This window comes from Bombina bombina, chromosome 11, assembly GCF_027579735.1.
Source record: "Bombina bombina isolate aBomBom1 chromosome 11, aBomBom1.pri, whole genome shotgun sequence".
Taxonomy (NCBI): domain Eukaryota; kingdom Metazoa; phylum Chordata; class Amphibia; order Anura; family Bombinatoridae; genus Bombina; species Bombina bombina.
This window is the reverse complement of record NC_069509.1, coordinates 67,887,627-67,912,122: the sequence shown is the minus strand read 5'-3', so window position 1 is coordinate 67,912,122 and position 24,496 is coordinate 67,887,627. Positions and strand designations below refer to the sequence as shown.

The 24,496-nt window shown below is 35.4% G+C and overlaps 1 protein-coding gene across 1 annotated transcript in view; it reads left to right on the top strand.

Moving 5' to 3' along the window:
- LOC128641879 (somatostatin receptor type 5) overlaps positions 1-22,889 on the top strand; it is a 97,802-nt gene extending 74,913 nt beyond the window's left edge. The window contains exon 2 of the mRNA XM_053694444.1: positions 19,044-22,889. Within this exon, the coding sequence (XP_053550419.1) occupies positions 19,109-20,218 (1,110 nt within the window). The 5' untranslated portion in view covers positions 19,044-19,108 and the 3' untranslated portion in view covers positions 20,219-22,889. The remainder of the gene's footprint in view (positions 1-19,043) is intronic.
- The last annotated feature ends 1,607 nt before the right edge of the window (positions 22,890-24,496 follow it).

Genomic DNA, 24,496 nt, shown 5'->3' with positions numbered 1-24,496 from the left:
GTAATCTGTCTTTTCATATGCAGGGAGTGGGGGGGGGGTGGCGTCTGCTCTTTTTGCTTTCCCAGACCCTTTCACTGGGTGTCCCAGCCTAACCTCATTAACAGTGTAACACTGGGAGCTTCTAAGTAAGTTTTTAAAAGGATTTATACTGGATTTTAGATCAGTATCTGTGCATATTATTTTTTATAGTAGTGTCTGTTACATGCAGTTATATGGAAATTGGTGTATACTGTCCCTTTAATCTTCTAACGAGGGCAATGACTGGTAATGCTAGGATGGCATTGTAGAGAGTGGTATTTGACCAACTTGGGAGATGGACTCCACACATGGAGTCATATTGCATTTGTTTTAGCGTTTGTTTTTCTGGCTTTTGTTCCCCTGGAGTAATGGACTGTACAGTTAGCTGAGACATACAAGACTTCATCCAGGCTATGCCATATTATTTATTCATGCTTGGTGGATGATTTAGGCTGGAGGATTCATGCTGTCAAGGCTAATATGTCTTCCTTTACCATAGTTTCTGGGTTCTTCTCTATTATAGTCCAGTGCTGTGTGTGTTTGGAATAGTAATACAAGCATGCAAGCTAATAAATGGATATAGTATTTTTGTATCATGTGTATAAAAAAGTGTTTGTTAAAATGTTTTTATATATATATTTTTTTTTTTTAAAGCAGTCAAAATTAAAAGGCCATGGTTCAGAGAGAGCAATTTTTAAAGACTTTATATCCTTTGTCGATAAAAATAGATAGGTAGGCTCAGGAGCAGTAATGCAATACTGGTCATTGGTGGATACACACAGGTGCCTCTTGTCATTGGTTTATCAGATATGCTCAGCTAGTTTTCAGCAGTAAATAGTTGCTTTGGAGTTTTGGAGTTGACTTAAAGTGACACTCAAGTCAAATTAAACTTTCATGATTCAGATAGAACGTGCAATTTTAAACAACTTTCCAATTTACTTCCACTAACAAAATGTGCACAATCTTTTTATATTAACCCTTTTTTTAAATCACCAGCTCCTACTGAGCATGTGCAAGAATTCATAGAACATACGTATATGCATTTGTGATTGGCTGATGGCTGTCACATGATACAGGAGGAGTAGAGATAGACATAACTTTGAAAATTGTCAGAAAAAAATCTACTACTTGCTTGAAGTTCAGACTAAGTGCAATTGAATTGTCTTTTTAACATGCATTTGTTGATTATGCAAATCTACTGTATTTACTGGTCCTTTAACTATGTGTTTAACACAATTTGCAGGGGTTTTTCATATAGTTTATGCAAGTAATAGTGCAATAAGTAAATGTTCTATCACACTACAGAATTTTCTTTAAGTAAAAAGCTGTTGACATCAAAGTGACACTAACAGGAACTTCATGTTTGTATACAATTGATACCTAGGTATATATTGCTCATTGGGTGTTAGGGACAACTCCCACTAAAAAGTAAGTTTATTAAATAAAATAACATACATTGCCCCAAAAAACAGGGCAGTGTATTACATTAAATATTATTTTTTAGATAAATCATTTTGAGCACAATGACCATTTAAGAGCAGCATATGTTTGTTCACTATGACCCCAGGGGTGCACTACAACTTTAACGGTATAAAAAGCTCAATAATGAAAATGTACATGGGGGTGTTTAAGTTTTAAATACAATACTTTTTGCAATATACAAAACTGTTTGTAGTAAAAATTATTACTGTTCTTGAGCGGCATACACACATATGCTGTAAGGGCCCATGCACCAGTAATCAAGCACCATTCCTACTCAAAGAGTCAGCAGTGGCTTGTATGACACAAATTAAAGGGATACTAAACCTAAAATATGTTCTTTCGTGATTCAGATAGAGCATGCAATTTTAAGCAACTTTCTAATTTACTCCTATTATCAAATTTTCTTTGTTCTCTTGCTCTCTTTATTTGAAAAGAAAGAATGTAAGCTTAGGAGCCGGCCCATGTTTGGTTCCGCACCTGAGTTGTGCTTGCTGATTGGTGGCTAAATGTAGCCATCAATCAGCAAGCACTATCCAGGGTACTGAATAAAAAATGGGCTGACTCCTTAGCTTAGTCATTCTGGAGTAATCTATGACTCCAGACTAGTCATCAAAAGCCATCCTGAACTATGCCCACAGGCCAAAATATTTAAATGAGATGACTCTAGTCATTCACCAGCTGTTCATGCTTGTGAAGTAATCAGTAAGGTAATCTGCTAATCATTCTGAAGTAATCAACCAGACTGTGTTACCTTAGCTGATGACTTTACAAGCTTCATAATGTCTGATGATGAGCAAATGACTTCTAAAGTAGTTGGCTGATCATCACATGACTCCAGGATTGTGTCTAAAGTAATCCTGTTTGTCTTGGGATATTCAACATTTGTGAAATGAATGACTTTTGAATTTATGCAGATGCCTAAACAATACCAGGATTTAAACTCTATATAATTTACAATATTTTCTGCATTAAACAAACACATCTGCAATCTATATATATATTTTTTCAACTGCTTTACTTCAAATCAATTAATCAGCCAGGAATAACAAAGAAGTGACAAGAACGCATCCATAGCTACATTATTTTTCCTTTTAGGGAAGGAAGAGATAGATTGATTTTAAATTTAGATATCTGCCTCTTTTCTATATAATTGAACTGATAGTCATTAAAGGTTACATTTTCTACCACTGGGAAATAGTATTTACTCAGGGGAGTTATTAACCGGTCCTCATAAGTTCAGCTGTGTCAATCACAGTTTTCTTTTGAAAAGAAATGTACTGAAGCAGAAAGCTGCCAGAGGTTGCATTATTTTTAGACTATTTATTTTAGCTTCTGCTTAAAGAGAGATTAAAGAACCATTAAAGGACCACTCAATGCTGTAGAATTACATAATTAACAAGTACATAATAAAAATACAACGCAATAGCACTTAATCTGAATTTCAAATAAGCAGTAGATCTTTTTTTCTGACAAATTATTTTTTTCTCCTATTTTCTGACCCCCTTTATCATGTGACAGACCTCAGCCAATCACAGACTAGTATAGGTATACCCTGCAATCTTGTGCACATGCTCAGTAGGAGCTTGTCCTCCAGAGATTGTGAATATAAAAAGACTGTGCAAAATGTGATAAGGGAAGTAAATTGGAAAGTGTCTTAAAACTGCTGCTCTTTCTGAATCATAAAAGTTTATTTTGACTTTAAGGGACAGTCAACCTAAAAAATGTTCCAACTTATTTAGATAATGTTTGCAACGATTAGTACTGCAAACATTATCCCAATGTGGATAGATATGTAATGTGAGAAAGTAAAAATAGTTACTAGTTCATCTTCGGCCATTTTGAGATGGCCGCCTGAGCCCTCCTACCCTCAAGCGTCATCCTGATTATGTACTCATCTCCACCATGAAACTACTCGATCCTGCTTGGTCCGGCAATTTGCGCATGCGCAATGCGCCGTTTATGCTGAAGGGGGATAATTCTGTAAGCAACTAAAAATGACCGCTCAGAATCATAGCGGTTCTTGTATGCAGCATACAGACATGGTTAATAAAGCAATGGTTTTGTAAAGTAGTTAAACAAACATGTTATGATTTTGAGCGGTCATTTTTATTTACATACAGAATTATCCCTCTTCAGCATAAACTACTGATTATGTACTCATCTCCACCATGAAACTACTCGATCCTGCGTGGTCCCGCGATTTGCGCATGCACAATGTGCCGTTTATGCTGAAGGGGGATAATTCTGTAAGTAAATAAAAATGAACGCTTAAAATCATAGCTTGTTTATTTAACTACTTTACAAAACCATTGCTTTATTAACCATGTCTGCATGCTGCATACAAGAACCGCTATGATTTTGAGCGGTCATTTTTAGTTACTTACAGAATTATCCCCCTTCAGCATAAACGGTGCATTGCGCATGCGCAAATCGCGGGACCACGCAGGATTGAGTAGTTTCATGGTGGAGATGAGTACATAATCAGGATGAAGCTTGGGGGTAGGAGGGCTTAGGTGGCCATCTCAAAATGGCCGAAGATGAACTAGTAACTATTTTTACTTTCACACTACATATCTATCCACATTAGGATAATGTTTGCAGTACTAATTGTTGCAAACATTATCTAAATAAGTTGGAACATTTTTTAGGTTGACTGTCCCTTTAAGTGTTCTTTAAATACAGCAGAATTGCCTAACCAACAAGTATATAATAAAAAAGACAAAACAATTGCACTTAGCCTGTGTCATGTGACAGCAATCACCCAATCACAGACTCATATAGCGTACACTATCATGCACATAAAACGCTGTGTATAACTTCATAATGAAAGTAAAGGTTTCAAGGGATAATCTAGTCAAAATTAAACGTTCATTAATCAGATAGAGCATGCAATTTTAAGAAACTTTCTAATTTACTCTTATTATCAATTTTTCTTTGTTCTCTTGGTATCTTTATTTGAATGTAAGCTTAGGAGCCGACCCATTTTTGGTTCAGCACCTGAGTAGCACTTGAAGAATTAAATTACAACACTAGGTGGCGGTCTCTAATATTTTTTGATACTGATATAAATGAGTTTGTGTACACATATCATGCAACCACTGTGTAGCATGCAGGAGAGTTAGGATTATTGATTACACATCATACACCACAGTCTTATCAGAGTTTGCAGATTTCAATTCCAAAAAACAAAAGGAAAAAGGGAAAGATGCACTAATACAAATATTCCATAGGGGGAGCTTCCTACAATCGTAGTAAATAACAAAAAATAAAAAAGGAGAAAACACAGTAAATCAACTAAACCCAAACAAAGCATAAGTCCATAATGAATCCTAAAAGGTAAGGCTGCACTTTGTCAACTTTGGTCAAATTCTGATGATGATTTGCTTTGGTCTCTTGGTATCTTTTGTTGAAGAGTAAATCTAGGTAAGCTGATAGGAGATTAGGAGCATGCACGTGTATTTAGCTTTCTATAGCAGCAGTTATAGAAAGCTATATACACTTGCATGCTCCTAAACTACCTAGATTTACTCTTCAGCAAAGGACACCAAGAGGCCAAAGCAAATTTGATAACAGAATTATATTGGAAAGTTGTTAAAAATTGCATGCTCATGACAGTTTAATTTTGACTTTAATGCTAGTTTTGTTGGATCAAACCGGAGGCATGCAGGCCCTACATACTTGGAGCAGCAATGCACAACTGTAGGTGAGCTGAATACATCTGGGGGACCAATGACAAGAGGCATTTATGTGCAGCAAAAAAATCATACAGCAAGGAATACGGTCTGTAAAAAGAATCTTATCCTAAACGGCTTTTACCGGTAATTGCCTCTCTTAAGAGGATTGAACATTGACATTTCACAGATTTCACTGCAGTTGTTTGGGCGGAAATAGTTCCAAAAATTTCAAAAGACCCGGGCAGATAGTAACCAAACAAGATTGCACCACAACGATCTATAACTCACTAAGAAATTGGGGCCTATTTATCAAAGGTCTTGCGGACCTGATCCGACAGTGCGGATCAGGTCCGCAAGACCTCGCTGAATGCAGAGAGCAATACGCTCTGCGCATTTAACATTGCACCAGCAGCTCACAAGAGCTGCTGGTGCAACGCTGCCCCTTGCTGACTCGCGGCCAATTGGCCGCCAGCAGGGAGGTGTCAATCAACCCAATCGTATGCGATCGGGTTGATTTCCGGCGATTCCTGTCCGCCTCATCAGAGCAGGCAGACAGGGTTATAGAGCAGCGGTCTTTAGACCGCTGCTTCATAACTGCTGTTTCTGGCGAGTCTGAATACTCGCCAGAAACACGAACCCACAAGCTCCGTTCGGAACTTGATAAATGGGCCCCATAGTCTGTTGTTTTTAGGAAATGCTATTTTCCAACTATATATGTATCATTTCTTTTTATCTACAGGAAATAGGTTTTAGAGATTGATTTAAGCCTCAGACACATGAGTCGTTTTTTGAAATAGAAATGGAGAGAAATAATCTGCACATACTTACATATATAGGTATTAACCAATATGATTTTTTAACTAAATTTACACTCAAATCTGAATTAATAGATATTTTAGATCAGAGCACTTTTGATAAAGGCATTCTAAGCGCACCTAATCCCATTTTTTGTCTACAGGGAGTGCAGAATTATTAGGCAAATGAGTATTTTGACCACATCATCCTCTTTATGCATGTTGTCTTACTCCAAGCTGTATAGGCTCGAAAGCCTACTACCAATTAAGCATATTAGGTGATGTGCATCTCTGTAATGAGAAGGGGTGTGGTCTAACGACATCAACACCCTATATCAGGTGTGCATAATTATTAGGCCACTTCCTTTCCTTTGGCAAAATGGGTCAAAAGAAGGACTTGACAGGCTCAGAAAAGTCAAAAATAGTGAGATATCTTGCAGAGGGATGCAGCACTCTTAAAATTGCAAAGCTTCTGAAGTGTGATCATCGAACAATCAAGCGTTTCATTCAAAATAGTCAACAGGGTCGCAAGAAGCGTGTGGAAAAACCAAGGTGCAAAATAACTGCCCATGAACTGAGAAAAGTCAAGTGTGCAGCTGCCAAGATGCCACTTGCCACCAGTTTGGCCATATTTCAGAGCTGCAACATCACTGGAGTGCCCAAAAGCACAAGGTGTGCAATACTCAGAGACATGGCCAAGGTAAGAAAGGCTGAAAGACGACCACCACTGAACAAGACACACAAGCTGAAACGTCAAGACTGGGCCAAGAAATATCTCAAGACTGATTTTTCTAAGGTTTTATGGACTGATGAAATGAGAGTGAGTCTTGATGGGCCAGATGGATGGGCCCGTGGCTGGATTGGTAAAGGGCAGAGAGCTCCAGTCCGACTCAGATGCCAGCAAGGTGGAGGTGGAGTACTGGTTTGGGCTGGTATCATCAAAGATGAGCTTGTGGCGCCTTTTCAGGTTGAGGATGGAGTCAAGCTCAACTCCCAGTCCTACTGCCAGTTTCTGGAAGACACCTTCTTCAAGCAGTGGTACAGGAAGAAGTCTGCATCCTTCAAGAAAAACATGATTTTCATGCAGGACAATGCTCCATCACACGCGTCCAAGTACTCCACAGCGTGGCTGGCAAGAAAGGGTATAAAAGAAGAAAATCTAATGACATGGCCTCCTTGTTCACCTGATCTGAACCCCATTGAGAACCTGTGGTCCATCATCAAATGTGAGATTTACAAGGAGGGAAAACAGTACACCTCTCTGAACAGTGTCTGGGAGGCTGTGGTTGCTGCTGCACGCAATGTTGATGGTGAACAGATCAAAACACTGACAGAATCCATGGATGGCAGGCTTTTGAGTGTCCTTGCAAAGAAAGGTGGCTATATTGGTCACTGATTTGTTTTTGTTTTGTTTTTGAATGTCAGAAATGTATATTTGTGAATGTTGAGATGTTATATTGGTTTCACTGGTAAAAATAAATAATTGAAATGGGTATATATTTGTTTTTTTGTTAAGTTGCCTAATAATTATGCACAGTAATAGTCACCTACACACACAGATATCCCCCTAAAATAGCTATAACTAAAAACAAACTAAAAACTACTTCCAAAACTATTCAGCTTTGATATTAATGAGTTTTTTGGGTTCATTGAGAACATGGTTGTTGTTCAATAATAAAATTAATCCTCAAAAAAACAACTTGCCTAATAATTCTGCACTCCCTGTATAATAGTTTATCCAATATTTAAAGTCTTTTATTGGTTTATTCCTTTTAGGTGTTTATAGCTATTCTTTCCCAAATACTTACTGTGTAACGGTTTCAACTATTTCTAAATTCTGACAAACATAAACAAAGTCAGCAATACCGTACAACTTTCAAATACACCTATACATATAAGTGTATAACAATAATGCAAATCTGTTCGCATATAAAAAAGCGGAGTACAATACATAAGTACATTTTATAGTAAATTAATCCTAATCTTCAAGAATATCAAATAAACCCAAATCATGGTACCAAAAAAATAATAACTCTATGAATACCCAGTTTGTCAGATTAAATTATTTGCAAAGGGCGATCTTAGAAAATCTGTGGTCAGATTAGAACTTTAGTGCTAACAATCCTAACGGTCCTCTATGATAGATTAATTTGGAACTTGAACGAGTGAGAGAGAACATCAACATACCGTGGGTACAAATAGTACTTTATTTCAATGCGGCCGCCGCAGCCAAATTGTTATAGAGCTAACAAAGTCAAAATTAAAGTTTCATGATTCATATAGGTCATGCAATTTCAAAAACACTTTCCAATACACTTCCATTATCATATTATTTTTATATGCAGACTTTCTGAAGCTCCAGCAGCTACTGAGCATGTGCAAGAGTGCACAACATATACGTATATGCATTTGGTGATTGGTTGAAGGCTGTCACATGATACAGGGAGAAGGGAAACTTGGATTATTATTTTTTAAATTGGACATACACATCAAAAAAACTGCACAAAGTTTTGATGTCACAAGAGTGAAATATTAGGCAAGCCATTGGCATGTTTGGAGCTTACCATAGGCATGAGGCATGACAAAGCTTTGCATAGGCAAGGCTGGATAGATAAAATAGAAGCTGCTTTCTATGAATATGACTCATCCTTCCCGCTTGAGTAGTCAGTTCCAGAGGATATGCAAAGACTTCCTGTACAAATATGGTGGCAAGTTTTTCTGTACAGAAACTCTGGGGTGGCCATCTTGGAAATCCTGCCACCATGTTGTGAAGACAAATCCATACATGTTCATTAAACTGTCAGCCTGTTTTGCAAGGGACAGACATACAGAGGAGCCAGACATGATTCAAGTGGAGGGAAGCCATTACTGACTCCAGGGCCCAGATGTGCCTCCAAGGGATGTTGGTCTGGTCTCATTTGGGACCTCTGAGACCCCTGTAGATATGCATCTGATTGGACAGTGCTCCTAAAACAGTATAAACCAGCAAAATGCAAGACAGTTAAAGGGACACCCAAGTCAAACTTAAACCTTCATGATTGAGATAGAGCAGCAGTTTTAAACAACTTTCCAATTTACTTCCATTAACAAAATGTGCATAGTCTTTTTATATTTAGACTTTTTAAGTCACCAGCTCCTACTAAGCATGTGCAAGAATTCACAGAATAAACGTATATGCATTTGTGATTGGCTGATGGCTGTCACATGACACAGGGGCAGAGGAAATAGACATAACTTTGAAATTTGTCAGAAAAAAAAATGTACTACTCATTTGAAGTTCAGACTAAATGCTATTGCCTTGTCTTTTTATCATGCATTTGTATTTACTGGTCCTTTAAGAGCTCTGCTAGTCGAGGTGATATTTCATTGGCAGTGACCTCTACTCCTTTATTTTGTCTTTTTTTTCCTTTTTATTAAGCAATGTACTTTTGACTTTAATGCTGCAGAATATGTAAGTGCTTCATAACTAATTAACACTGACCATATCTTTATATATTATGAATGGGCACAGATACTAAAGTCACAGAGCATGCCAGGAACCTGGGCTTAGTAGATATTAGCACCCTTTTATTGGCGATGTGAAGCAAATAGTAAGGAATCATTTTACCACTGTGTATATTTCTAATAAGACCTCAACTTCAACAAGAAACACAATTTTGGAACAAATTTTGGAAACTGACATTGCACAAACAGATTAGTGAAGGACGTCTGAATCATTGAGAGGGAACGGAGTGTTTTACAATGACTCTATAGAAATAGTTTAGATATAATTATGATCTGTTATAAAAATGTAAACTAATTCATTTATATTAAAAGCTGAAAGTGCATTTATCAATTAAAGGGACATTGAACACGAACCCATTGATTGAATGATGTATTTAGAGCAAAAATTAGCCTGAGAATAATTTGTGTTTTTATAAATTATATTTGTTGTTTAAGTATTGAAATATTAGCATTTTAAACACAGCACTTGCTCAGAAAGCCTAAGGTGCTTGTTACATCTTTTAGTGACTCAATTTGTTAATTACTGACATGATACAAGCCCCACTGATGCTTCTAGCAGCTGCAGTATTTAAAATGCTGGTGCACTGAGAATATCTAGTTATGCTTCACATGCACGTGCAAAGAAATATGTTAGCACTAAAACAGTGATAACTTTTACTAGTAACATTTTGCCAATACATTTATATTGCAAATATGTTTCTATACAAAGATGTCATTCATCTATGTGCGTTTAACTTTTGACTGGAATGTCCCTTTAATGTCCATAAAGCAGAGGTGCTGCCATATTGTAACTTAGGTCCTCTTTTCTGCTGAGGCCAATTAAGAATGGTTATAAATGGCTAATTACAGTGTGAAGGCAATGACTGTGGGATGTTATATCTGTGTCTGCATTTCCATGTTTAACATGAATTGGAAAACCCACAATATTCAGTATCAAATTAAAGGAAAGGAGAACAAAATAAATAATGAAATTATATTGCAACGTTTTACTGGATGTAATTAAGCACTTTATATTAATATATTGAGGTGTTTAATGTCCCTTTAAAGGGACAGTTTACTCAAAAATGTTCTTCCCTTTAATTTGTTCCCAATGATCCACTTTACCTGCTGGAGTGTATTTCCATTACCCTTATATTGGCATTTGAAATAGTTGATTTAGCCTGTGGTATTCACACCTATCCTGAAAGTTTTTGGCCTTAAGGCCAAGCTGTGTAAACACAGCCAGCAGAAGACATTACACTCCCGGTGGGGTATAAAAGAGATAAGGTAAAGGAATGTTAATTTTTAATTGCTCTCTCCAAGTATTGCTGATTAGTTTACAGACAGATATAAGAATAAGAACCAGGTATATGTACACAATGTGATAAAGTAATGATATCTGGTTATATCTACAAGCAAAACTCATTTTATTAGGTTGTGGCCTCAAAACACAAAATCAGCCAATTCTTATACACAAATAAACCTTAAAAAAGCAAATCTCATACATTTTATACTCTGCAGCTGGTAAAAAAAAGTAATTGGAAACACATTAATGTCCCTTTACATCTTCCAAAATACAGTATTAGCTGACTAATGTCTATTTGTCAAACTTCAAATATTTACCAAATTCATTCACTAAATACTAAGTTTTCTAACAATTTTGTAAACAAATGATACAATTCAAATAACTTCATATAACACTTAATGTATCCAAATTCTGATATCAAATATACACCTTTAAAGTGATAGTCTATTTGATTTTTTGTTTTGTTTAGAAAGATAGATATCCCCTTTACTAACCATTCCTCCGCTTTAAATAATCAATATTGTTATAGTTATATACTTTATAACCTATAAGTTTGCCTGTTTCTAAGTCTCTGCAGCCCCCCCCTTATCTGAGTGCTTTTTATTAGCTTTGAAAATCTTGCACAACAGTCAGATAGTGCTAGTTCATGTGTGCCATATAGTTAACATTATGCTCACTCCCTTGGAGAATGATAATGGTTATAATAGAGCCAATGCTAGTTGGCTAAAATGCGAGATTGTAAAAAGCACTGAGATAAGGGGCAGTCTGCAGTGGTTTAGATATAGGTAGTTACAGACAATAACAGTATATTAATATATTAGTGTTGGTTATGCAGAACTGGGGAATGGGTAATAAAATAATTATCTATCTTTTTAAACAATAACAATTTTCATATTAGATGTTCCTGTGCTAGAAATAAACATATTTTGTTGTTATGTTTTTGGGGATTGTCATGATCTACCAATAGAGCTTTAGGAGTCTTTCTTATTAGCCAATAAGCTTTTAACACATGTATCAGTTGTGCACTTCCTGTGAGTTCCAAAATCCAAATAAACAGTTTTAACATAATCTTTTTCATAATAAGTAAATGCAAAACAAAACAGTTTATACTAACCTAATGATTGCCGTTAGCCTTGTCTTCTGTAGAAAAAAGCCCTGATTGGTTCCTTCAAATTAGGCAAAGTTTGGGGTAGAATTTAGTTATTGAAAAACATGTGCAGCAAACAAGATATTAATGTGTTAATGTTAAGACTTAGCTGATATATTATTCTACAGCAAGACAACAGAAATATATTTGACTGAACAGCACATATAACAGTAATCAATCAATATAAAAAACAATACATGTCTGCTAAAACAAACATTCATATGTTACTGTATTCACAATGTAAGTAACTAATTATGATATATAACTCAACAAATATTAGGTTTTAGATTCCTTTACTTCTTTAATGTATTTATTTACATTCTCTAAATCATCACATTTATTTTGTACATTCTATGTGAATCAGGAAACTTCCATTTCAATTTAAATATCCATTTAACAACTCACCAGTAGATAGGGGTCCATTTGCAAGTCTTCCTGACATGATGCACACAAAAACATAATTAAAGGGACATGAAACACAAATGTTTCTTTCATTACTCAGATAGAGAATATACTTTAAAAAAGTTTCCAATTTACTTTTATTATCATATTTGCTTTGCTCTCATGTTATTCTTTGTTGAAGAGATACCTAGAAATGTATTGTGCACATTCCTGAAGCACTACATGTCAGGAAATAGTGCTGCTCTTGCTAATCTATACCATTATAGTGTTGCAGACACATGCACACTCCTGAGCTTACATCATTGCCTTTCAACAAAGGATAACAAGAAAACTAAAAAAAAATGATCATAGAAGTAGATTGGAAAGTTGTTTAAAATTGTATGTTCTATCTGAATCATGAAAGAAAAATGTTGGGTTCTATACCCCTTTAAATAGTATCCTCCAGAATGACATTCATTCATTCACTATTGTCCAACCTAAGACCCGGTGGGAACTATGAAGCCCTTTAGTTAATCTCATCTGGTTTATACCTACTCCAAACAAAATATTGTTTAGTACTGGACAAGGGAGGAGTTTAAAGGGACAGCCTAGTCAAAAACAAACTTTCATGATTCAGATAGGGCATGTCATTTTATACAACTTTCCAAATTTGCTGTTATCATCAATTTTGCGTTGTATTGTCTTGATATTTTTAGTTTAAAGCTAAACCTAGGTAGGCTCCTATGCTAATGTCTTGGCCCTTAAAGGCTGCCTCTTATCTAAATGCATTTTGACATTTTTGACAACTAGAGGGCATTCGTTCATGTGTGACATATAGATAAAATTATGCTCATGCAAGTGGAGTTACCTAGGAGTCTGCACTGATTGGCTAAAATGCAAGTCTGGCAAAAGACCTGAAATAAGGGGTCAATCTGCAGAGGCTTAGATACAAGGTAATCATAGAGGTAAAAAGTGTATTAATATAAGCGTGAGGCTTAAGCAAAACTGTGGAATGGGTAATAAAAGTGTTATCTATCTTTTTAAACAATAAAAATTCTGGTGTAGACTGTCCCCTTAATTAATACTTTGATTAGTCACTGCCAATGAGCTAAAAGTCTCTGGGCTGGCGAGATTATTATAACATGCTCACAAGGGGCAAGATTACATATATGCGGCACAGGCTTCAGCGCAACTGCTGTAACCCGCGTTGCACGTAAATTCACCTCACACATCGATGAATCATATTTACGGCGCTGGCAATTAATGAACTGCCATAAGTCGGTAAAACTGTTGATGTCCAGAAATGTGCGTATTTTTTGTAAATTTTATATTTATTTATTTTAATTTAATCTTAGTTTTGCTTTTTTAAGTACTGATAGGATTTTTTATTTTAATTTTAACTTAGTATTTTATTATTTTATGTAATTGGGGTTAATTTAGGGGGTGTTAGGTTAGGGGGCTTAGTGATTAAATTAGTTTATTGCGTTGTGGGGGGTTGGAGGTTTAGGGGTTAATAGGTTAATTAGGTTTATTGCGTTGTGGGGGATGGCAGTTTAGGGGTTAATCACTTTATTAGGCAGTTTGCGATGTGGGGGGATGGCGGTTTAGGGGTTAATAGGTTAATTATGTTTATTGCGTTGTGGGGGGATGGTGGTTTTTGGGTCAATCACTTTATTAGGCAGTTTGCAATGTGGGGGATGGCAGATTAGGGGTTAATACATTTAACTTTTATTAAAAACTGGCGATGCTGGGTTTTGCGGGCGCCGCCGCATATGTAATCTTGCCCCAGTACTTCTATTTCCCTGGTGGAATTATCTAAAGTCACTTTTTACCCTGAAAACAGAGTGTCTCACATAGGAGCGTATACTGCATTTTTGTATGAACAGTGCACTATAAAATTTGTATTTAAGTACACTGGATGTGAAAAAAAATCAAGAAATTAATACTTAAAAGTACAAAATACAAAAAATAATTGTTGTTTTTTTTGTAAAATGGGCTGAACATGGATGTTCCATGGGCGTATATGATATTGTCTCTTTCATCCCAGCGTAAGATTTCCGCACTACAGATCTCATAGTTTTTTTCTCACCAACTAAAAGGTGGCGGGCTTTTCTCAAAACACTCAAAATACTAATAACCCCAATAGACAAACACATGCATATGATAATATAGGTGATTGTAAGGTGGTATACGCAGAAAGCAGCGTAATGCGATTTATATTGGCTGCAGGATTTCATTTTTAAAGTGTCCTCCTTGCTAACTTCGCTCCTCTGTGCGAAGTTTCCCTATCCAGCGAGCTCTATTACTTTTAATAGGAGACATCTTGCCACTCACAACGACTGCCCCTATTTTATGATAATTTCACCAGGGCAGCCCACGTCTGAAAAAGCGAGGTTTAAATCATCGGGCCATAAATGACTATGTTCCTTTTCAAACAGCAAATGTGAACAGGTGGAGATATATACAAGTTTAAAATGATCCTGTTTTTGGCAGTAAAATAACAGAAGAATAATGTATCATTTACTTAGCGGTATTTGTAAGTATTTCCTGCCCACCCAGGCAGCCATTTGAAAAAAGTTGCATTGCGGCCCATCATTAAAAAAGTTGGACAACCCTGAATCAGTTGCATTAAATAAAATAGATTTCTTTTTCTGAACATGAAAATGATTGTTAAAGCTATTTAAAGTTAATCAAAAGGGAATTACTGTTGTGTACTTAGGAATTCACTGTTTGCTGAATGATTTGGACAGCTCCCACAGCTATATATTTAACAGCGACACACCCTCCAGGCATGGAGACAAAAATTTGTTTTTGCCAGATAAGAGGGGTGTTTTTTTTTTAATGTAGTACAAAGAAAAATACGTAAATGTCCTCTTAAATTATGAAATGGAAAATGGAAACAAAGCACTTCGCAGTATTTATAAAATTCAATTATAAGCATAAGTTGTTTATGGTTTATGACATTTTATCACAGATATAAAATGTCTTATTAAATCTTGTTTTTTTCTGCATAGACCTTTGGTGACAATCATTTAAAGAAAGACCCAATATATTTATCATTCAAAACACACTTTTTTCTGAAATACGCCCACTTCCAAACAGAATAATTCTTATAATGAATGTTTCTACAGTGACAGCATATTTGCTAGCAAATGTTGCAATTAAGGGGTCACTTTATCATGCTACGGCAGAAAGAACAAAGAAATATGAACATTTTAGTACCCCTCTGTAACCCCCCCCCCCCCCCCCACTGGGAGCATTATTTTATGTAAACCTTCTTGCATTTTTTTTTGTAACCAGAACTAAAGTTCAGACATTTTCAGTATAGTTGGGGATACAATAGGAAAAATCATCTATTTCAAATGATAAACTAAAGGTAAAGGATATATTTTAAAAAAATGTAATAAACTCCAGTAGGTGAAATGGATAATTTACAACACATCGAAGGAGAGTACACCATTCCTTTAAAAGGAAAACAAAACCTTTGAAACTTGTCTTTTAAAGGGAGAACAAAGTTAAAATTAACCTTTAATGATTCAAATAGAGAATGTAGTTTAAAAAAATGTTTCAATTTACTTCAATTGCAAAATTTGCTTCATTCTCATAGTATTCTTTGTTAAATATCATACCTACACAAGAGTGTGCATATGTATTGAGCGCAGCTGTGTTAGTAGCAGACACGTGCACGCTTCTAAGCCTCCCTAGGATATCAAGAGAGCTAAAGGAAAATAAAACCTGCAAATGTTCTTTTGTGATGTTAGACAGAGCATATCAATTTTAAAAAAAGTTACCAATTTACTTCTATGATCAAGTTAACTTCATTCCCATGGCATTCTTTGTTGAAGAGATGCCTAGGTAAGGGTCTGGAGTACTACCTGACGGGAAATAGTGTTGGCATCTAATTCTCTTAATAATGTATAACATTGTTGTAAAACTGCTGCCATATACTGCTCCCGGCACATGCACACTCCTGAGCTTACCTCCCTGATTTTCAATAAAAGATACCAAATGAGAAAAAAAAAATGATAATAGAAGTAATTTAAAACGTTTAAAATTGCATTGCATTTACTTGATGTATTAGGCTTTCCCCCCCCCCCCAAATATACAGATATTTTGTATGCACGAGCAGCATATACTACAATAGCAAGGGAAGGATAACAGTATAATACTTGATATTGCTGTTTTTTTGTGTAATGTCCCTTTAATTTGTGAGAAAGACGAGAACAGAAAGGGGTGGAATAAATGACATTTTTGAGAAAAGTCAAAAGATTAGAAGACATAGAGGGAACATAAAATATACTGGCTTAAAGGGACGCTAAACCCACATTTTTTCTTTCATGATTCAGATAGAGCATGCAATTTAGGCAACTTTCTAATTTACTCCTATTATCAATGTTTCTTCGTTCTCTTGCTATCTTTATTTAAAAAGCAGGAATGTGATGCATAGGAGCCGGCCCATTGTTGGTTGAGAACCTGGGTTATGCTTGCTTATTGGTGGGTAAATGTAAGCCTCCAATAAGCAAGCGCTATCCATGGTGCTGAACCTAAAATGGGCTGGCTGCTAAGATTTACATTCCTGCTTTTAAAATAAAGATAGCAAGAGAACGAAGAAAAATTGATAATAGGAGTAAATTAGAACGTTGCTTAACATTGCATGCTCTATCTGAATCATGAAAGAAAACATTTGGGTTCAGTGTCCCTTTAAGATAGCGGGCAGAATTTGCAAAGATAACAGCTAGGCAAATTTTATATGAAAAATGATGTAGAATTGAGAAATTTGTGGCAGATTTGTTTACTATAAAATAAATCTAGAAATTAAAGAAAGAATAGGCAAGTTTGATCTATGCTATTATTATGCACTGTTTAATTTGAACATTTCTATATTAAAGGGACAGTAAAGTCAAAATTAAAGTGAATGTAAAGTTTAATAAATAAGTGCCCGGTATCTAAAAATACTTAAAAACAAGGGCACTTTCATTCATTAAAGGGACAGTCTACACCAGAATTTGTATTGTTTAAAAAGATAGATAATCCCTTATTACCCAATCCCTAGTTTTGCATAACCAACACTGTTATATTAATATACTTTATATATTTAAATAATATACACTGTGATTACCTTGTATCTAGGCCTCTGCAAACTGCCCCCTTATTTCAGTTCTTTTGACAGACATCCATTTTAGCCAATCAGAACTGGCTCCCTGGAACTCCACGTGCGTGAGCACAGTGTTATCTATATGACACTCATGAACTAACACCCTCTAGTGGTGAAAAACTGTCAAAATACCCTGAGAGAAGAGGCGGCCTTCAAGGGCTTAGAAATTAGCATATGAACCTCCTATGTTTAGTTTTCAACTAAGAATACCAAGAGAACAAAGCAAAATAGGTGATAGAAGTAAATTGGAAAATTGTTTAAAATTACATTCTCTATCTGAACCATGAAAGTTTATTTTGGACTAGACTGTCCCTTTAAAGTTTACAATGAAGCTGATTTTTAAAAATAGTTACCTTTGTTTTATGGAAAACAGACCGGTGATACTCAACCTGCAGCTCCTGCTGTAGTTATCAGAACGATGACGAATCCGGCTTCCTCCAATCGTTGCATGTCTCACAAGCTGGATGCCAAAGGGGGCACACAACGATTGGAGGAAGCTGTGTTTGTCATCAATCTACTAACTACAGCAGGAGCTGCGGGAAGAGGATCGCCGCTCTGCTTTCCATAAAACAAAGGTAAGTATTTTTAAAAATCAGCTTTAATGTTCAAGTTTAATGAATGAAAGTGCCCCTGAGTATTTTTAGATACCGGGCACTTATTCATTAAACTTCACATTTTCAGCTTTCATGATTCAGATAGCGCATTCAGTAGTAAAGACTAGATGTGAATTATTTTTGTTATGAATGCACATTCATTAACGAAACATGAATATTCATCTCGTTTTAACAAGACGAATATCCGAAAGAATGCAGCACGAAACTCAAAGAAAACAAAGCAATAATGCCAAATTCAGTATTCCTTAGTTCCCTTTAAATAGTTGAAAATACATACCTTAGTGCTTGGAGAGCTGCGCTAATCCACGCCTGTTCATCATAAAGACCCAGGTGCACTAACAGGAGGTGTAGCATGGTGGTTCCAGAGGCCTGCGCTAAAGGAAGAGGAAATTATAGTGCAGATCTCCAGCGCACTTAGCTACGTATTTTAATCGCTACCTGTGAACTTTTTCACCTGTAGCAGTGGAACAAGTACATTCATTTAACGAAAATGAATAAAAATGTTTCACTTGTGGTCGGTATTAGTTTTGTTTAAATCAAGACAAATACCGAACAACACGGGTGCTGAATATTCAAAATACAAAGCATTTTGAATATTCAGACTGAAAGATTTGGTTGAACTGAAAATTTCACCCGTACACATGTCTAGTACCTTTCCAACCTACGGGCACACTTCTCAGTTCTTATGAGCCTATGTACCTTTACTCTTCAATAAAGGATATAAAGAGAACAAAGCAAATTTGGTCATAAAAGCAAACTGGAAAGTTTTACTTTTTTAATTTAATGCTCTATTTGGACCTTAAAAGTTTAGTTTTCCCTTTACAATTCCTTTAAGCATTTTAATAAATAATCTATTAAGCTTAATTCTTTTAAACATGTATTTCAAAGATATATATATATATTTTTTTTTTACTGAAAATTTTTAGTTTGCCAGCAAAAATTACAACAAATAACTATTTTGTATTTCATTTTTTTCTTATCTCTTTCAGTGCCAGATATGTTCCTGAATACGATGTTCTTGCTGTCTTAAAGAAGCTTTTCTTACAGTTTCAAAATGGATACTATCTCCTTCCCACTCGCTACATTATTGGAATTGGAGGCTAGATTTCTCAACCTCACGTTGTTTAAAAACTTTACAGGAAATGAGACCATGGTCGAGACTTCTATATCGGGAATGAGCAGCGTCCTGATTACTTTTATCTACCTGCTGGTATGCGCCATTGGACTCAGTGGTAACACCTTGGTAATCTACGTAGTACTTCGTTATGCAAAGATGAAGACGGTGACCAACATTTATATTCTGAATTTGGCTGTTGCTGATGTTCTTTTTATGCTGGGTTTGCCTTTCATTGCCACCCAAAATGCTATATCTTATTGGCCATTTGGTAGTTTTCTCTGCAGACTGGTGATGACAGTGGATGGTATCAACCAATTCACCAGCATTTTCTGTCTCACCGTAATGAGTATTGATCGTTATTTGGCTGTGGTTCACCCAATCAAGTCAACCAAGTGGAGGAGACCAAGGGTTGCAAAACTTATCAGTGCCACCGTTTGGACTGTTTCATTTCTGGTTGTACTTCCAGTTATTATTTTTTCAGATGTTCAGAAAGATCTACATACCTGCAACATCAATTGGCCAGACCCAATAAATATTTGGTCTGCAGCATTCATTATCTACACTTCCGTATTGGGTTTCTTTGGACCTCTTCTTGTGATTGTCCTCTGCTACCTTTTAATTGTCATCAAAGTGAAGTCATCTGGTCTTCGAGTTGGCTCCACCAGACGAAGACGATCAGAAAGAAAGGTTACAAGAATGGTTGTGATTATAGTGGCTGTGTTTGTGTTTTGTTGGCTGCCATTTTATATTACTAACATTGTAAACTTAGCCTTCATATTGCCTGAAGAACCAGCATTTGCTGGTTTTTATTTCTTTGTGGTTATCCTTTCTTATGCCAACAGTTGTGCCAACCCTATCCTGTATGGGTTCCTCTCTGACAATTTCAAGCAGAGTTTCCAGAAAGTTTTGTGCCTTCGCAAGAGTAATGGCATTAAAGATGCCGATTTGACAGAGAATAGGCAAGAGAAGAGCAGCCGTGTTCAAGAAACCATGTTAGCTACAAGGAATTCGGACTTTAATGGACACATGCAAACAAGCAAGGTTTGAGATATTACCCTCTCACTTCAGAGAGAAATAAATGGAGAGCACTCAAGGGAAATACATGTCTATCATAAAAATATAAATGAGGATTTTTGTATGCTGAAGGAAATATGGATACAATCTATTTACAGATGAAAGTGTTTATATATATTATTTGTATATTATTCCAAGAAACACTGACAACTGAATGTACATATATATCACATATGGGCTCATATTTCAATCTGCAGTTGCTCAATGCTCATTAACATCCTATGTGGCTATCTATGCATTTTTATTAATACTTAGTGAACAATATTTTAAATGACAGTTTTGTGTAGTTCCCTGTGTTTACAGTTAAAGTTCTGAAATATTTCATTCATTGTCAGGTACAAAATTCTGTGAAATCCAATTCAATAATTTGACATTCTTACATATTTCAAAACTAAAATGTGATGCATAAAATATTTTTCATGCCAGGTTCCACAATTGTGTAAAACGCTAATGTGTTGAATGGCTATAAAACTTACACATTTGGATGTTTTAAATGTTACAAAAAAAACTGAAAATGAGTTGAACTTTTGCAGCACACAACATAGCTCCAGTCTACTTCAGTTTAATTAAGTTGTTTTCTAGCCAATCAGAAAGCAGATATACAATTTCAATGGAATGGAGAACACAAGCTCACGGAGTGAGGCTGGAGGAGGGGTTGAATAATAATTGCAGAGAGGTGCTTGTACTTTGGATAGTTAAAAACAGTTATTTTTATGGTTTTATGTGATATTTAAAATTAGCTCATTTTAAAATATGTTATTAAACATTTAGGATGTAAAGCATATCAGCTGGATGAGCATCATGGGAAATGTAGTTCCAAAACCTCTGGAGAGCCAAGTTTGAAGATGTCTGACGCAAAGGGACACTGTACTGTAATATTAATTTCTACTTAATGTGATTCCAATGACTTAGGTATATTAAAATGTTTACAAATAGCTTTTACCTTTTTTTGGTCTTTTAAAATAGCTGCTTTTGCCTTCTGAAACCACCACTTACCTGTATATGGAAAAATACACCTACTGCAGTATTCTCTATAAAAAAAAAGCTATGTAAACAAGTGAGTTTTGGGGGAAAGAGATAGTTCAACTTTAAAGAATGTTTCTGCAACAGCTTGGAAACCTTATTAGCTGTTTGCCTGAGTTCATTGTCCCTTTAAACATATTTAATACAAAAATGATAGAAAATGTTTGTGTGCAATGTCCCTTTAATGAAGGAAACTAAAAAAAAGTTATTATTATTATTATTCTTTATTTTTAAAGCACCAACAGATTCTGCAGCGCTGTCCATGGGTAACAAAGGTAAAAGGACAGTACAATATGAGACACCAGACAAAATTTAACAAACAAATACAGGGGGAATTGGGAGCCCTGTTCATTAGTTATACATTTATTATTTATTTTCTCTGCTTTTGCAGTAAAAAAAAGATGTGTCTGAGGAAGAAAAAGAATAAAATGTAGCCTTTATTATTGATAATGAAATGTAGGCTTGTTCATTTGTTTTGTTATGAATGTGAATTCATTATGAAAGCAGGATATTTATTTTGTTTTCATGAAACAAATATCCAAAAGAATGCACCGCACCGATTAAATTGAAAGAAAATAAAGAAATACTGATTAAATTAATCAGTATTCATATATTTTCTTTTAAATTACCTTTAGGGGTTTATTACTTGCCTCTAGCACGCTGGAGTGCCGCGCTAATCCCAACACTTCTGCACAGCGCCCCAGGCTGTGATAAAAGGTTTTTTTTGGGTGGCGGATCCCAGAGTCTGTGTTGAAAGGGAAGGTCCTTTAGCACATACCCTGGGATCTGCCTTGCTAAGCCTGCTATTAGAGTGCCCTGGGGCTCTATGATAAGGGCCAGAATTAGCGCAGCTCTCCAGCTCGCTAGAGGTAAGTAAAAGGCTACAGGTGAACTTTTTCACCTGTAGCAAAGCAAGAATTTTATTAAACAAATGTAAAAGTTCCACAAATATCCAGTATGCATACCGTTTAAAACTAAACTCGGCTAGAAGTAATCGTTTTGCTTGCGTCTGGATAAGCTGAAAGTAAAATGTTTTTGCTCGTATTGTAACCCAATGCACGTAAAAAGCTGAACATCGCTAGGGAGACCATATTGCTAGGGTGACCATATTGCCGCTTTAAAAAAGGACACATATGAAAAATACATATGTCAGCGCTGTTTAAAGAAATGTTTTGTATAAGAACCCTGACATGTGTATTTTTCATATGTGTACCTTTTTAAAGCGGCAATATGGTCAGCCTAAGTATCGCGCGTGTCATAACGTATTCCCCCGTAGAAGTCAAGGGAGAAAAAAAAAGTGTAAAAAAAAACCCCCCTAACACCACACTCATGCACAAACCCGATCACACAATCTCAAGTGTGCTAATTTGACATGAAAATATGAATATTTCACATTCCAATGTTCTTCATATAGAAGAATATGTTCTATTTCTTCCTAAATAATTATTTCTGCACATATATGATGTTTTTCCCCCACAAATATATATATATATGATTAAATATAAGTATTGATATATACAGATATATATAGGAATATCTATTTATAAATAGTTAGAACATATTCCATTTATTAAATATGAATATTGCGTAAATATGCTTTTACAGGTTTTCAGCTACTTAACTGCAAAGGGCTCCAATGCACTTATATATAAATGTCTATGTGTGTATACATATGTATTTATATGTTTATATGTGTATATATATCTGTAAATACTTATATACACATAAAAATACATACATACATATGTACACACACATATATATACTGTATATAGATATACATATATATATACAGTATATACATACATACATATACATCTTTAGACATGTATTTGTATATATCTCATTGTTAAAGCCCTTTGCCTGCCTTTTTTTAATACCCGAAACCTCATATCTTTGAGCCCATATAACTTTTTTGTGCAATATTTTTTTTTTAAGAATTTTTATTGGCCTCTGACTTTATTCACAGCTGGATATACAGATTTAAAAAGAAATTAGACATCTCAGACTTTTGTATAAAAATCATGCTTTGTCCCACGCTCCCTAGAGAAACCAAAACTGGAAAATGCTGCAAATTTGATTTGCAGCATTTGCTAGTTATAGAATTTGCTTTTTGGCCTTTCAAGGGAGCGTGGGACAAACCACCATTTTATACAAAAACAAGAGGTGTCTAAAGTCCCATTAAATCTTCCTTAAAGAAAACTGTAAAACATAATGCTTACTTTGATTTTAAAAGCTGACAGGAAGTACAACCAGGAGTTAAAACATCATTATAATGATACAATTACATGCTCTAATTCATTAGAGCATATAATTTTATCACTAGCAAAATTGCAAATCTATGTGTTTAAATCCTACTAAGGCGTTAAACACATAGTTAAAGCACCACTTTAAATAGACCATACATTTGGATACTCTTAATACGTTTTCAATTACTTGTTATTTCAGCTTTAAGGTATAAAATGAATGAGAAACTGTTCATTTAGGTTTATTTTTGAAAACAAAATATACAAAATAGTTTTTTGTTTTCACTTTTAAACCACTACCTATTTACATGGGCTTAGCATGTAGGGAGAGAAGACCCCTTAATATATCAATGTTTATATACAAAAAGGCCTCCTTAACTTCTCTCTCTGTATACGAAAAGCCCTAAACTGGGTTTTTAAAATGTACATTTTAGTACCAATCTCCCACCACTCACTCACTGTGATATAGATTTAGTTATGCTTCTTGATTACATAGCTTTTCTATACCAATTACTGCAGTATTGACATTTTCAGTATAGGTAGTTTTAACAGCCTAAATCAGCTATTTCAATTGACAAAATAAAGGTAAATTCATTATTTGTAAACAATTTAATATGTCCCAGCAGGTAAAATGGAACTTTGAGAAAGCATTTAAGGTGATATTTATAGTACACTGTCCGTTTTTAGGACTGTTTACTAACTGGCTAATAAGCTGACACACCCCACAACCATTTTACAAAAAAAATTGCGTAATATGCCCTACACTCTACTCGCTTGGATGCAACAAAGGACAATTATTTTTGTATCCCTTTAAGAACACAATGTATGGGTGTGAAATGCAACAACATCCTGACAATAAGCCATGACCCATTAAAGGGATGTTGAACTTAATGGCATCTCCAGACATTATGTACGGAGGGGGGAACTTCCAGGAAGCTCACTGGTGATTTGCACTGTCGGGGCAATACAGGGAGATAATATT